The following is a 16,026-nucleotide window of genomic DNA, read 5'->3' on the forward strand; positions in this document are numbered from 1 at the left end:
GTCTCTGGAACACTGCCGCCACCCCACCGGCCTCTTACCTGGCCCCTGGTCCCTCCAGTGCTGTCCTTGGCCAGACCGGCTGTACCCAGAGCTCGTCCTGTGGGCGCTGGATCCCTGTTGGCCCCTCCGCCCTGTCGGGACACGTGATCAGCACATCAGCAGCTACCAGACGCTGAACTCCAAATGGCAGTTGTGTTTAAGAGTAGAGCAAGGTGACCCTGGGCTGGCAGCTGCCAAACTTCTGACGTCCTTACCATCACAGGGAAAGCCCCTGAAAAATGCAGATGCTGGGGCCACGGCACCACGGCTGGGTTGGGTCAGGGCTGCACTTAAACCTGTTCCCAGGAGAGTCTGTGTGGGGGACGAGCAGGCTATCTTGTCAGGTCCCTCAAAGCAGGGCAGTAAGTTCTCCTTTCTGCCTCCTCGGGCAGCTGCCCTGGGCAGTGGCCACAGGCCCAGGCCTGCACTGCTGGCCACCAGCACGCGGGGCTCTGGGACACGGTGGGCCTGACCAGGCCGCCCTCTCCTCCCAATTCCCCGTAAACTTCATCGGCACGCAATCGGCTCACTCTAAATTCTTCTCCTAAATTCCTAAACCCTGATGCCTTCTTCTGTTTGTCTCTACTAGAATTCAGTACTAGCAAGTCTAAGTACATATTTAAATGTGATTCTAAACACCACTTTGGTACCTCACGCTATTCCATAGAGGAAGGAGGCCAAGCCTGCCTGGCACCAGCCACAGGGGCGAACCAGCGCTCTGAGGACACGGGCAGGGGGCTCCGTGCTGGTTCAGCCCCGCGACCCCTGCCCTCCATGCACACTCTTGCCAGCTGAGGACAGGGGGCGGCCTGAAAGGCACCGGGGCAAGTATCAACGGCACCAGCTTGTCCCAGGAGGAGGAGACAGAGGCTGGGTGCAGGGGACCGAAGGACGCTGGGCTGGGGCCAAGGGGCTGGGCTCTGCCACTGAGAACCTGCGCGGTGTTGGCAAGCCACCGGGGCCCAGGGGAGTGAACCACAGAATATCAGGCTGTTATTTGTGAAGAAAATGATGACATCGAGGACAGAAAAAAGGAGCAGTTTCCAAATCACGTAAATTGACTCATGATATCTGTCGAAACCGTTTCTTCCATAATCTGGAGTAACTCGACAGGATCACCCAGGTCTGCCATCTTACGGACACTTCACCGGAAAGAGATCACAGAGTTTTCTGTCTGTACTGGGAGTGACTGTACTGCAGCGTTAAACTCTGTGAAACCACAGGCTGTCTTAGGGCTTTCAAGAAAACTTGTCACATGTACAGTCCTCTTAAGCCTGAGTGTCGGACTCTGAAATGCAGAAAGAGGTTCAGGCATCCAAATCCCAGTGACTACTGTAGCTGACAAAGCCTGCATCCTGCCATCTGCCATGTCTGCAGCCAGCCTGTCGCTGCTCTGCTAACAATCTCACTAGTGACGGGAATCCTAGTGCGGTGCTCACAGGGCAGACGGCCTGAGTGACGTGCTGCCAACAGATGTGGGGAACAGGGGACACAGAGAGAACGTTGCCTCTTTCTTCTGCAAGGAATAAACTTTTACTTTGGGGTCTCAAACACTGCCTACCTCCAGGCAGCTGGAGAAAGGTAAAGGATGGAGAGGGGGCGAGGCCAGGAGGGACTCTGTCACTCTTAGGCGTAGGGAGGGGCCGGAAGCCCCTTTACACAGCGCTGACCGGCAGGAGCTGGACGCGACCTGAGGCCTCACTGACCTCACGGCACAAAGTCTCTCGGAGTGAAACGTGCAGGGCTGGTGTGAGCAGAACTCAAGACAGTCTGGGGGAGCAGGAATTTGGGGTAATTCATTCTCTATTCCATCCAGAAAAAACGGGGCTGCTACAGTTACAGGTAGAGATCCTACCCACACGAGGACATGAGAACATGATTAAAATGAACTCAACACAATTAGCTACTGAACAAGATGTCCGACTTCACTGATAAACAAAGAAGCACCCAATCAAGGAGACAGGCTTTTTCATCTATCAAATTAGTCAGGACAACAAACTTTTAAGTGGTGTCAAGAATGCCTGAAACAGAAACTCTTAATCCCGCTGGTGAAGGTGTGAAGTGACCATGCGTTTTTAGAAAACAAGTTGGCAACATTCATCTAAAATCCAGTTACGTTTGGAGCTATAATTCTGTGAACAACGGAACTCTATCCTAAGGAAACGACACACAGAAAAGCATCAAGTATAACGGGAAAAAACGGAAGCTCGAGGCGGGGGGCTACGACACACAGGCCGTGCGTGTGGCGCTGGGCATTCTGTTTAAGGGGAGCCCGACCGCCGCGAGCACGATCGCGCTGCAAGTCAAGTGCCGAGGAGAACAGGGCACACAAGCATGCGAGGTGTGATCATAATGACACAAAAACACGGGAAAACACCTGTCAACATCTGTTACCTTCAGGAGACAGAATTAAAGGTTATTTGGGTTTCATTTTTCATTATTTTCTTTATATTCTAAGTGTTTCTCATGTACTTCTATCATGAGAAAAAATAAGTCCAAACCTCTGTCAACTAAAGGCCCACCAGCCCAGAGGCGCGTGTACTTCAGGGCCTCCTGGAAAGGAGGCTGAGCCCCGGAGGAGGGTCCTTAAATCTCAGCACACGAACCCTTTGGAAACTCCCTCCTACGGGGACCAGAACTTAAACCGCTCAGCAGCACACTAGCATCTTAATTTTGTCTCTTCTTCCAATTTTACCAGCCTCTCCTTGCAAGCTGCATGCGGCAGTGGGGCCCCTCCCGGGACCGAGAGGCTGGGGCCCACCTGAGTGGTGTGAACGCCAGTGCCGCCTGCTGACGATGGGTCTGTTCTCCTTCATGCAGGCCTTGCACACGACTGACTTCAGGGCATGGAATCTGGTGAGCCGGGACCTCTGCAAACAGACCAGATGCAGCGGAGCAGCGTCAGACACAGGCAGGCACCCGGGAGACGCAACTACGTGAGTGAAACGACACAGTACACTGTGCCCTAGGACACGGCAGCGGTGTGGACGAGCATGGCTGCAGTTTCCCTTCCACACTGCAACTCAGCAAGATGCTCTTAGACGCTGATCTTCTCCTGCATGCCCTGGAAAGGCGACAGTGGCAGCGACACCTTCTCTGTCCCCTGTAGGTTATACAAGCATTTCCAAAAGGGCCTTCAAGTTCTACTGAGGCATCTATGGCCCTAACACACAGTCATACCTAAAACATCCACGCCGGTGATGTGTTATTACCTCAGTTCCTCTAGGTTGTAAGACAGTACGTGGAAAGAGCAAGGCCACAGACAACGAATTAACACGCGACCTTCCCTTCCAGCCTCATCTGTACTATTGAATATTCGATCCTATCTGCCCTAACTTCTCGTAAAGCAGTGAGTGTGAACCTGTAATCATTTTGTACTTGGTCAAGACATTAGGAAGGAAAGGAGGGAGGGCTCCGTGATGGGTTATGTGCAGGCCATGAGCCTGGCCTACTGCTACCTTTCACTGATTCGGTACTAAAGCCACACTTACAGGACATTTTTGTCAGTACTCTGCTTTTGTTGACTGTACATAACTTTGGCTGCTTCTAAATTCTGAACACTTACATTCCTATGACACCCTGGATTGTGTCTGTGTGTGAAGCAGCACTGCCGACACATCAATAATGTTTTCCATCTGATGTGAAGGCGTGGAGCGCTGACCTGTCACAGGCCAGTCAGCTCTCGCTGATCACAGGGTCCTGTGGGTATTAACACACGTTCCAAATGAGCTTGGCCGAGGCCCCGACTTGGAAATCTTCCAGGAACCGTGTAGCAGTTGTACTTACAAAGCCAGAACAGCAGCCAATGACCCCAACTAAACTGTCAGCCTTCAGGGAATATTTTCAAGTAACGAATCATCACCGCTCCTATCGAATTAGTCTGATGTCTGCAGAGGCAGCTCTGCAGGGAACGTGCATTCTTAATTCAAAAAGGGGAAAAGGAGTGAAAGCACTCGAAAATGTAAAACGTGTAAGACCGGGTGGGACGCCGTTCACCCGCCTCCTAACAGGTTCTGGCAGAAGCTTCAGCAACGCTGACCCTGAGGCCCGAGGCACGACCACAACGGAGGAGGCCACCGGCACCAGCAGCCTCACCGTCTTCTGGGTCAACTTCAAAGCCTGGGATCTGCGGCTGCTCAGAGCGGACTTCTGGGGTCTGTTCCTAAAGTAAAGTGACCGCGAGGACAGACAGTGCTGCGGACCCTTTTGACCTCCAGCCAAGGACTCTGAGTTTTCGTGATGCATTTGAGCAACTGATTTCACACCTTTTTCTAAACGTAAAGAAAACTGCGAACTCACGTGTTGTTCCACAAGCGCCTCTGCTGTGTACCCTTTCTCAGACTGCAGGTACTTCTGATGAAATAGCTTCCCGTCGAACAAATTCCAGGGCATGAAGTCCGACGTCTTCCAGGGGAAGCCACAGGCACTGTTGACCAGCACCAGGGTGGTGAGGCCACGGACCAGGAGGGTACCCAGCTGCACGGCCCTGGGGTCGACGTGGTCGAGCTGTGGAGACAAGACGCACAGAGGTGGTGAGGAGGCGCCACTCGTGCAGAGAACCAGAGCCGCTGCGCCCTCGGGGTGCGACCTGCTCTGCACACAGAGACACCCTTGGAGCTGCAAAGGCCAAAGCTCTGACCTGCCGGGGAGGTGACAGGATCGCAGCCTCGGGCCTACTGGGAAACTTTCTTTAAATGCAAAGGCAAAGGAGGAGAAGCCAAGACAGGGTCATTTTAGACACTGATGAGTCACCGCGTTTTTAAAAATCACAGTGAGCTCTGTGAACATTATTAGATATGTCTTACACGAATGTCTATCATTTCAGAATAAAATGGCTTATTACTGCATAGGGTTGATGGTCTGTTACTTCCTACAAATTAAGGTCACACCCATACAAAATATTTATTCTGTTGTCAAACCTCCTTCCTGTTCTTGGACACAGCAGCAGGGGCTCCGTTTGGTGAGAACCTGCAGAGACACCCTTCACCTTCAATCGCTTGTGTTTGTGTTTCTGGAATTCGTGGCCTGTGCTGACCACACACAGTGAACGGACAGCCAGCAACTGTCCACGGGGTTTTGTTAACAAGGGAAGTTCAACTCAGTCTGTCGGCATCGGGTGGATCTGTGCTGCTCAAAGTAAACAGCAGCGATTTTAAATGTCATTATGTATCTCACACAGTTTATAAAATTGAAGTAAACCAGGAAAAGGGACAGATGTCCGTGCCCTTTCTGAGTCAGGTCTCACCTCCCTTACCGAGAGGGCCGGGGTCGCGACCCTCAGGTCTCTCTGCCGCGCCTCACCAGGCTACCTGCCCCTCGCTGTCATCAGCACCTTCCACCGTCTCCCCGATTTCAGTCGTCGAGCCCTCACCCTGTGCGCCCACGCACACGGGGTACTGTCTGTCTAGAGCCGCACTGTCCACACCAGCAGCTGGGGCCCTGGGTGAGGTTTGAATTTAAGTGCAGTAAGATCAAATGCTCCCTTTCCCCGATGCACCACCCCACTTCAAGTGCTTGGGGGCCCCAGTGGCAGTGGCAGTCGGCACCTTCCCGCCTGCCCACCGCTGGACCTTCTCCACCTCCCGCATTCCCCTCTCTGCAAAGCGCCCAGCCCCGAGGCTGCACCGCAGGCCGCACAGGTCGGGGCAGGTCTCAACCCCAGGTCAGCGCACCCACCATGGCTGCTCAAGGTCAGGTGAACTGCCGCAGGGGCTGCGTACTTTCCGAGTGTTGGGGGCAATTCTCTCATGAAGCACATCTTCCCGTAATGGAGTCAGTTTCTGTTCATCTCTTCGACACCTGTCTGTCCGTTTTAAAGTACATTGGAAATGAAGTATACCACTCTGCAAAGCACAGATCCTATGTGCGCCACCTGAATTCTCAAACAAACCAGGCAACCAACACCTGGGCCAGGAAGCAAATGTCACCAGGACCACAGAAGCCCCTCTGCGCCTCCCTGTCACACCCACTGGCCCCAGAGGTAGCGCTAACCGACTCCCCAAAGCAGGAACGGGCCTGCTCGCCGGTGAGCTGACGGACCCGGCTCCGGCCTCCCCGCGCTGACGCTGCTGGGGTTTCCCCAGGCCGTTCACCCCTCCGTGCTGTCACACGCCACTGTACGCGGGGCTGACTGGGGATGCTGAGCCTATTATCCACTCTGCGGACAACGGGCCTCTTTAAACAGTGAGTCTTTTTCCAGCCCAGGAGTGCATCCTGTCAGCAATGCTTTGTGGTTGCCAGTGTGGAGACTTGGCCCAGCTGTTGATTTTTCCTAAGTATTTCATATTTTTTCTTTGATGTCAGTGTAAACACAAAAAATGCGGGGGTTATTTTTACTTGTTATTGTTTCTGTAGAATATACCTGGATTGTGTATGTTGACTCTGCACCAGCCCCTGTTAAATTTGCTTAGTAATTCTAATGGCTGCCCTGTAGATCTGGATTTTCCATATACACAATCACACCACCTGTCAATAATGATAGTTCTATTCTTTCCTTCCAGTGTAAGGGAAGTGGTGAAAGAAGGCACCCCTGACTACCAGAGTGGAAAAACTTCCACTGTTTTACCATCAGGTCTGATTTCTGTTGTAGATACTCTTTATTGGATTAAGGAAATTCCCTTCCAGTCCTGGTCTGCTGAGACTTTTTAGACAAACAAGTACTGAATTCAACCGAATACTTTCTCTGCATCATGCGAGGTACTAACGAAGTGAATCACACCGGTTTTCAAATGTTAAACCAAGTCTGTGTTCCAAAAATAAACAGCTGATTGTGTTGAAAGAGCAGAAGATTATCACAGGTTGCAGAATCAGAACCTGAGGTTATCTTCCAGCAACAGAGAAAGTCACATAGCAACTCTTCTTCTTCCCCAAAGAACTGGAATGTAGGGCACAAGGCAGCGCGGCAGAAGGCTGACCCTGAATCCGGACTCAGAGTCACCGGTGAGCATGGACTAATTCCGTGTGGCTAAACTAAGGTACGGCCTTGCCAATAAAAGTCATAAATAAAAGCGGCCGTGTTTTGAAAATAGGATTTAAGGTGCTTTGGAATGAAGATGAGGGGTGAGCCCTGAGCGCGTCCTGCTGAGGTGATGGAGCATCTAATGGGGACACAGAAACCAGAAAAACCAGTTCTAACGCTGCAAAGCCTCACAGTAAATATTTAACAGTAAACAGCTCAACTGTGTGCTGTTGATATGCTAAGGTATTAGCAGTTATGTATGTATACATGGAGGCCAAAACCCCCAAGTCAGCCGATGCTCCGTTTCAGGCATTGCTTCACCAGAGCGACTGTCCTAAAACTAGGTGGAAATCCAGACACGGCGAGGAGAGCACTGCAGGCTCACCAAAAAACAAAACAAAAGCAAACTTTGAGTTCCTCTGGTCTGAAAGGCCGGCTGGACTCAGGAGGTTCTGCACCTACGTCCTCTGTGGCTACAGGCAGGCACAACCGTACAACACAAGCCCAAGGAGGCCGCCTGAACCTTGCCGGGCAGGCGCTGGAGGAACAGAGGGGCTGGTCCGGCTTTTCCTAACATCCGGCTGCTCCTCAGCCCTCCTGAGTCAGACAGGGGTCCCGCGGCTTCCGTGAGAGCTTGTTGAAGATGGTTCCTGAGAGCAGAGACCACCGAAAATGGGGCAACCGTCTGCTGAGATCCTCCCCTGGAGGCTTCTCATGTTGCACTGAGTAACTTACCTGTCCCTTCTCTTAACACTTTTCATTCTCAAAAAAAACCCTTTTATTTGCTGAAGGACGCTGTCAGGGACACCCACGTAAGCGAGTCATACTGCGACCCCCCGACTCTCCGTCTCCAACAGGGGTGGCACAGGGCTCGAATCCAATACTAACACTGCCCCGTGGCCTAGCAGCTTCCCCAACTTCCCCTTCCAAACCTCCCATCTCTGTCCAGTGCTCCCTCCCGCCGTGAAACAAGACGTGTCGCTGCTCGGGGGCAGGAGGCCGCCTGAGGCAGCGTGGCCGGTGGCTGGCACCTACACATCAACCACACGACCACGGGCCAGGTACCAGAGTCAGCTCAAACCCCCAGGACGGGGAGAGACGCGAGCCAAAAGGCAGGTGTGTGAACACGCAGGAGACAGGGCGTCAAGCACGTGACCCGTGTGAGTGTCGGGGAGAAGAGGGGAACCACAGGAGCAGGGCTCTGCGTCTGTCTGTACGGAGGACGCAGACACTACCGGCTAGGCCTGGAGAGCCGCTCATCTTTAAGTGGAGGATAACACGACCGCATCTATCTGACACACAGATAAGCCTGTGAGAACACAGCAGGGGTAAGCGTGTCAGGTGGGTCGCTGCAGGAGGGCTGTCCTCACAGTGGGTACTTTAAAAATAGCTGCTGGATTTACATGTAAATAAGTGACATGTGAAGGCTGCGTGGGGAAACCTACCATCTTCCGCTCCTACCTTAGAGGGAAAAAGAAATCAGAGGCAGGGTACCGTTTAACAAGGTGCCCAGCAGTAGTGCATCCAGAAACCTCTTCTTTCTCATGACACACAGGGGCAGGGCTGGGTTCTGGCGAACACAGGGTCACCATGAGACACAACAGGTGCTGCCCCAAGGGTAACATCGAGGCCTGCGTGGGCCGTCGTTACACGGCCCCTGCCCTCAGCAAGCGAGATAAAAATTCCATTTCTCCTGTACACGTTCTTATCCAATGTCGTTTTTACGTCACATCTTTAATCCAGGCCAGAGTGAACTGTTGAGATGCACTCCTAGAATTTAAATGGACACTTGCAAGGAACAAAAGGGGAAGAGAGTACCATGAAATAAGTGAGAAACTGGCAAGGGCCACCCGTCATAGGACTGGGCCAGCTGCAGCACCCTGTAACGTCACTAAAATACCCACAACACCCAGTGGAACAACTGCAGGTTTTCTGAACTCACCCCACATAGAAACAAAATCTCTACCGGCCAAAGTCAGTGGCTTTCTTGGGCGTGCTGGGTCCAGCAGGACTGATAGGCCTGCCAGCCATAACTTTCTGATCTGCAGCCCCCGAAGGTGCAGGGCATGAGGAGACAGCCTCTGAACACACAGGTAACTTCCAACTTCATCCTGACCTACACCTAAGGTTCAGAATGGATGACCACAGACAACAAACAGGAAAAAACAATTTCTACTGGAGTGCTTTCTGGCTCACAGAAAGGACCCAAGAACAGATGAAAGAAGAGAACATGCAGCTTGGTCTGAAGTCAAGTTTTCCTTCACGAACAACTATGTGACAGAGGAAATACCTATGGGAGCAGCACAGCCCACGTGCGGCTGGCAGGATAAAGCCTGCTATTCCCACAGTGTTACCACCTGCAATGTCCGCTCCAGACCGTCTCCTTGGTTCTGACCCCTCTCCAGACTCAGAGCCACCTGCACACATGCAGACGTCCTATGGCTTCAAAGCTGCACTCATCTCCCCCACCCCGTCACCTCATCTCAGGCAGCTCTTGCAGCCTCGAGTGATCCAGTCAGAAGGAAGGTGGCTCCAGGGTCCACGACCACCATGAGGTCCGCCATTATGTTTACAAGCACAAAACCGCAGAAAGGGCCCAGAACTGAAAGAATGGTAAAAGGCTAATCTTTACAAAAAATGTAGTAAGGTAATTCTAACCATAATTCCACCTTTCTTCCCATTCTTCCTTAAGGCCTTCAGTCACCTAAGATTTTGTGCCATCAATACATGGGGACAGGAAAGGGTAAAACTGCCAAGTCCCGACCTCTGACTTTCAAAAGCCTCACCCCCGGAGAACCTGAAAGACCTCCGATGTGCCCCAGGTGTGAACAGTCTGAGCAAAAAGAAGGGGCAGGCGCGGGGATGGGCCTCGGGCGAGTGGAGCTCAGAGCCTGCAGCAGGACCCCCAGGCAGCCAGCGAGCTCCGCCTCCGGCAGGTGGGGTCGGGGGAAGAAACTCCGTGCAAGGTGTCTGAGCTTTGCTGCCCGGCTCATGTGGGAGGTGAGCAGGCACGGGGGCAGCGGGGCCGGGGAGCCCGGCCCCCACTGGTAGAGCGAGTGGGCACAGTGTCTCGGGGGTGCCCACCCGCTCAACCCCAGGATACATACCGCAACCAACCGGATGGGGTTTGTAAAAGAAATCACATTGCTGTAGAAAAAGAAAGGTGAAACTGAAATTATGTCTGAGGTCCGTTTCTGCTGTAGAAAAACACATTTTATGTGAAAGACTCTTGTTCGTGAAGATAAAAAGGACATCTACCAACACCACAGCGGTTTATACAAACATTAAGCAAACTGACAATTATTTGAGTACATACGACGCACGAGGGGGCTCCACAGAAGTTATAAACACTCGGGCGGCCCCCTAATCTGCCCCAGGAAGGATGTATTTCAATTCATTTGAACAAATACTAGCTGAGTACCTGCTAAGTTACTCAGAAGCATAGGTACCAGAGAATACACAAAGATGAATAAAGCGGAGTCCCCACTCTTGAAGAAGCCACAAGCCAAGGAGTTTAAGAACAGTCTGAACGACATGAGAAAGGGGTCACGTATCCAAGAGCAGTGTTACAGTAAGAGACCCTCGCTGAGAAACGGAAGAACATGGTTCTGAAGCAGATCCTACAACACTGGAAAAGGGATCACACAGCACCTGTGTAATTGCCAAAAACAGGTAACCAGGAGTAACTACAGGTATTTGCAGGAGGAAAGAAGTCATCTTGGTGGTGACGCTGGGTCTTGGTGGTCATGGAAAGCTGAGGTCTGTGGAGGGTCTGCTTCACGGGGGCTGGACTGCAAGACAGGCACCAGGGCAGACAGAATCAGAGGGCCTGGAAGGCCAGCCTACTTGGAAAAGTGCAGATTCTGAGCGTCAAAATCTTTAATCTACCCTGGGGTATGAGTGGCCTGGAAAGGGGAGAACAGAGGCTAGAGACAGTTTCAAAGCGAGAGTGGGGAAGTCTTAATACCTGAATGTTTGTAGTAAGAAGCAGTAAGACGTTGTAACATCTGCTTATGATTCAAGATAAAAACAGGAGAGGGATGCAAACCCAAATGTGAATAGCTCAGATTCTAAAGTTGGGCAGCTGGGAACACTGCCAGGCATGCACACATGGACCCCTCCTCTGACCCTGGGCGGCCGTGCCCACCAACCAGCTCTCAGGTTCACGCCCAGGGCTGCTGGCCAGCTGTCTGGGAAGGGCAGAGAGCATCTATGGCAACCACCCAGTTTTGCGGCTGTGATGTGAACGCGTCCACAGACAATGTGTGAGCGACTGAGCGTGGCTGTGTCGGGGGCGGGCGCGGCGGGGGCGGGCTGGGTTTGGCCCTCCCTCGCTCTCTCCTGCCCAAGCGCACACCCCGGGTGTCTGGGGGGGGAGAGATCGACCCTTCTGAACCGTTATGGGCCCGGGAGGGCGGGCCGAGATCTCTCCCGACTCTCAAGGGGGCGTCCCGCCTGCTCCGTCGCTGCCCTCACACCCACACGCGTTCACTTCACAAGGGCCCCCAGCCCCCTCCCGGGGGCGCGGCCATTCTCCCCGGGCTGCTGTCGCCCGGAGAACCTGTCTGAGCACTGCGCATGGACCGAGGGAGGGGCCGTGACCAGCCCTCAAGGCCGGTTCCCTCAAGGGCTCGCCAGCCGTGCTCCCCACTGTCCACCTTACGGTCTCTTCACAGCACGCGTGCTCACCCGGAGAGACCGCCTCTTCTGCACCGAGTACCAGGACCTCTACTGTGATACAAACCACGTGAAACTGGGCCTGCTGGGCACCGGGCCTTCTGGACTCTGGGTTCCAGGCCCCCTGAGCCCTCTCACTACCTCTCTTCCCTCCCGAAGTCACTCAACGATACTCTGCCTGGGAAAAGCCTTTGAAAGTCATAAGCATGCCAGAGAGAATAAAAATGAGGAAAATATGGAAACCAGGTTTCCTACCCATTCATCTAATTTAATCTGTCTGGAGCACTCATCTCCTAAGTTTACATATCAACTTTAAAAAGTCTACTAAAACTTTCAATAGATTCTATTTCTACTATTCACTCATTCATCCAATTTTGAGCTGCCTAATAATGAAAGCATTTTTCTAAATCTCTGAATGTACTTTTACACAATCCTGTGTTTCTGTAGCTGTTTCAGTGATTTAATCAGCAAAGCATACTATTTTGATGTGCTGTAAGAATGTGATCTCAATACGTCCTCAAAGCATTTTGATTTTTTGCCTATGGGATTTAAAGCGATTCAGAAAGTGAAGATTTACCAGCCAGGGCAATATTACGTAGAGATCTCTTGATGAAGACGTCTACACCTGCTTCTCACACACGCTGCGTTTGCTCCCCACTTGAGAGGTGCATGGCTGCTGGGGGGATGACACGACGCTGGGGAACCCATGTGGAAAAGGAGCTGTGGCCTCGTAATGTGGCTCCAACACAATCTGGAGTCTAAGCCCAAGATGCAGGGCTCTGACTGAACTGCCTGTGGTCCCGTGCACTCAGCGCCAAGGCACAGCACTGCTTTCAATATGAAATGTGCTGAGCACTGGGCCTTCGACCAGCACCCAACAGGAGGCAGAGAGGGTCCAGCCGTGGACCAGCCCCAATCGTCACGTGCCCAGTAAATCTTGAAACATCCTCACCGGGGAGATGAGATGCTATGCTCACAGCAGACCCCTTGCTAATGTGGTACAGCTCGAATTTCAGAAAAGAATTTTCCTTTCCACTAACTCTTTATTTCTTTTTCTTTTAATTCCCCAATCAAAAATGACCAAGAACTTTCCAGGGAGCCCTGGTAGTGCCAGGAAAGGTGCCAGCCACCTCCTGTAAGCTAGGCTTCGGGGTGGCTCAGATAGGTCTCCCCGAGTGCCGGGGGTGGGAGAGGTGAGCCTGGAATGCTCCAGCAGTTGGGGGCCTCCCCCTGGAAGGAGATGGTTTATGGTTTTGTTGGTCTCAGGGACCCAATGCAGCAGAGAGGAACTGATGGGCAAAGAAAGCCCCAGTGTCTCTCTGGCTCATTCCAAAAGAAGAGAGTGAAAGCAAATTTAAACCATGGGGCACCCTGGGGCGGAGCAAAGAGGCTCTGAGAGCACGCAGCCTGGCTGGGATGCCAGGCCTGGGCTCTGCTTGGCTCAGTGACAGTAAGCTTCATAGAGGACTTTACACAACACTCTGGGCACGTGCCCAAGTCTGACAAAACCCTGGCGGTGAGCAAGGCAGCTACGTGCACCCATTTTACATTCCTGGACAGGCACACAGGGCGCCCAAGTTAGAGGTACTGCTCACAGGAACAGCAGGATCCAGGGTTCCTGAGGCCCAGGGCTCCTCCCACCACCGCCCGATGGGCAGGAACCAGGAAAGGACGGGGGCAAGTGACCACAGGAACACACACATCATGACATGTGATACCTTACCTGTGATTATTCTCTGGCTGAGGCACCCCTGTCTTAAATGATACAGACAGAAGAATCTAAGAATCCACCCTCCCCCTTTCAAGTCGCTTAAGGCGGGGGACTTCACGAGTTACTTACTTGCTATACAGTTCAGAATATTACTTAACTGACTCTCCCTGCTAGCCATGCACCTGCATCTCTATCTATACGCATGCACGTGTGTTCACATGGGCTGTACAAACCAAGTATGAAAGGACCACCTGAGCAGACCCCGTCCTCTAGAGCCGTAGGCTGAACACACACGTGGACAGTTACGACGCTGACAGGAAAACTAGCAAGTACATACCCCGCATTCAGAGAGGACAGAGTAGCGACTGGAGACTGACTGACAGACCGACGGCCTGGCCCCACCGTGCTCTCAGCACCCAGGAGACCAGTGTCCTTGGTCACTGCCTTCCCTGCTTTATAAAAAAGCCTGTCTTTTTTTTTTTTTTTTGATGCCAAGTAATACCGTTTTTCTTCTTTCTTTCTTTATATTACTCCAGATTAAGGGTTCCTGTATTCTTTGATTTCATATATAGCAGACTTCTATGTCTGTAAATGAATGTGTGTACAGTATGTATATAAAAAATGTGATATAATCTTTACAAATATAATCTAATCACCTGGATTTTTAATAAACATGTAAATACGCATATCATTTAAAAGCTATACTTGGGCCGCTGGGGCAAGGAAAATAATGCTGGGTAAAAAACTAAGAGAGTATTTGAAACTTCCCCATGAGCAATGGCGAGCAGGAAGGCCAGGCCCAGCAGCACGCGGCCCTTTGCTCCCACGGAGACCAGTCGGAACCTCTTGGCCGGTTAAAAGCCCCTGCCCCCTGGGAACACTTCCCACGGCGGCTCTGGCATCACGTGTGGAGAGCACATGCCACCCGGTCACAGGACTCAGAGGAACTGGGGGGGAATGATGGCCGCACAGGCCCTTTGTGCTGGCAACAGCCGGGACGGGGCGGTGCCTGGTGTGTCTGGACACAGCAGCCCGAGCACGGTGCTCCTGCAGGGCCCTTTCCCGAAGGCCTCCCTCCTCCTAGGAACGGGCATTTCTCACAAAAAAGGGCAAGGCAAGAACAGAGCTGGGTGTCAGGAGCCCTGATTCTGCCTTGGCTCTACCAGTAACAGATGGGTGGGACCGCACACCGTGTTGACAGAGACCCCACAGCCCTGCGCCCTGACCTGGCAGCAAGCAGTGTGGAGTCCCCTTTGTTTTACAGAAGAGGCGAGTTAGGCCCTGCTGTGCATTCATGAGAACACGTTCCAGGTCACGAGCTCGCCAGGGACACGGCCCGGCTCGCTCTGCTGCCCACAGGGCCTCAGTTTCCCCAGCTGAACAACAAACCAGGAGCCAGCATGACCTCCAGCTTCCTTTCTCCCCCTGCCTGGCTGTTTGGTTTTCTTAGGAGGGAAGAGGATAGCAGGTCAGGGCCCAGCTCTGGTGTGAGCGGCCAAGCAGCTGCTGAGGGGACGGGCAGGCTGATGGCAGCAAGAGAGGAGACCAGAAGGAAGGCCGTGTGGCTGTGGCTACAGCCTTGTATTAAGAATTAGTACTAATAACTCAACATTAACTCTTTAAAATTTTATTTTGCAAACAGAGGAACAGCTAACAGCTACTCATACTCAAGAGTAAAAGGTTGAAAGCATTTCCTCCAAGGTCAGGAACAAGGCAGCTTTTATTCAACACAGTCCTGGAAGTCTTAGAGCAATTAGGCAGAAAAAGAAATACAAGGCATCCAGACCAGAAAGGAAGAAGTCAAGCTGTCACCATTTGTGATATAATATCACATGATATTATACGTAGAAAACGCTAAACACCCCACCAAAAAACCGTTACAACTAACTGAATTCAGTGAGGTTGCAGGATACAAAATCAACATATAGAAATCTGCTGCATTTCTATACAGTAACAGCAAACTATCAGAGAGAGAAATTAAGAAAACAATCCCATTTACACTTGCATCAAAAAGAATAAAATACCTAGGAATAAATTTAACCAAGGACGTGAAAGCCCTGTACAATAAAAACTATAACACACTAATGAAAGAAATTAAAGATAACACAAATGGAAAGATATACCATGCTCATGGATTGGAAGAATGAATATTGTTAAAAGGACCATACTACCCAAGGCAATCTATAGATTCCATGCAATCCAATCAAAATACCAATGGCATTTTTCACAGAAATAGGACAATTCTGAAATCTGTATGGAACAAAAGACCCCAAATAGCCAAAGCCATCTTGAGAAACAAGAACAAAGCTGGAGGCATAACACTCCCTGACTTCAGACTGTTATCTCAAAGCTACAGTAAACAAAACAGTTAGTACTGGCACAAAAACAGACACAAAGATCAACAGAACGGAATAGAGAGCCCAGAAAAAAATCCATGCATAAGTGGTCAACAAAGGAGCCAAGGATATACCATGGGGAAAGGACAGTCTCTACAAGTGATATTGGGAAATCTGGACAGTCACATACAAAACAATGAAACTGTATCTACACCATACACAAAGATCAACTCAAAATGGATTAAAGACTTGAACATAAGAGCAGAAACAATAAAACTCCTAGAAAAAAACATAGGCAGTAAGCT

General features: G+C 51.5%; 1 protein-coding gene across 8 annotated transcripts in view; it reads right to left on the bottom strand.

The window, feature by feature from the left end:
• The window catches only part of FAM120B (family with sequence similarity 120 member B), a 116,446-nt gene that overhangs the window by 58,652 nt on the left and 41,768 nt on the right, over window positions 1–16,026 (bottom strand). For 7 of the 8 annotated variants that reach the window (XR_003681578.2, XM_028494750.2, XM_028494752.2 and 4 more), the window contains 3 exons: window positions 4,339–4,545; window positions 2,801–2,909; window positions 39–131 (listed from right to left, as the gene is read on the bottom strand). Coding sequence is in view for 7 of the 8 variants with exons in the window: in XM_028494750.2 (XP_028350551.1) it covers window positions 39–131; window positions 2,801–2,909; window positions 4,339–4,545 (409 nt within the window). In the remaining variant the exon portion in view is untranslated. Of the gene's footprint in view, window positions 1–38; window positions 132–2,800; window positions 2,910–4,338; window positions 4,546–16,026 lie in introns of those variants that run through there. The other variant, XM_055087401.1, reaches the window with a different exon arrangement.

The sequence above is a fragment of the Physeter macrocephalus genome, chromosome 10 (genome assembly GCF_002837175.3).
Source record: "Physeter macrocephalus isolate SW-GA chromosome 10, ASM283717v5, whole genome shotgun sequence".
Taxonomy (NCBI): Eukaryota; Metazoa; Chordata; class Mammalia; order Artiodactyla; family Physeteridae; genus Physeter; species Physeter macrocephalus.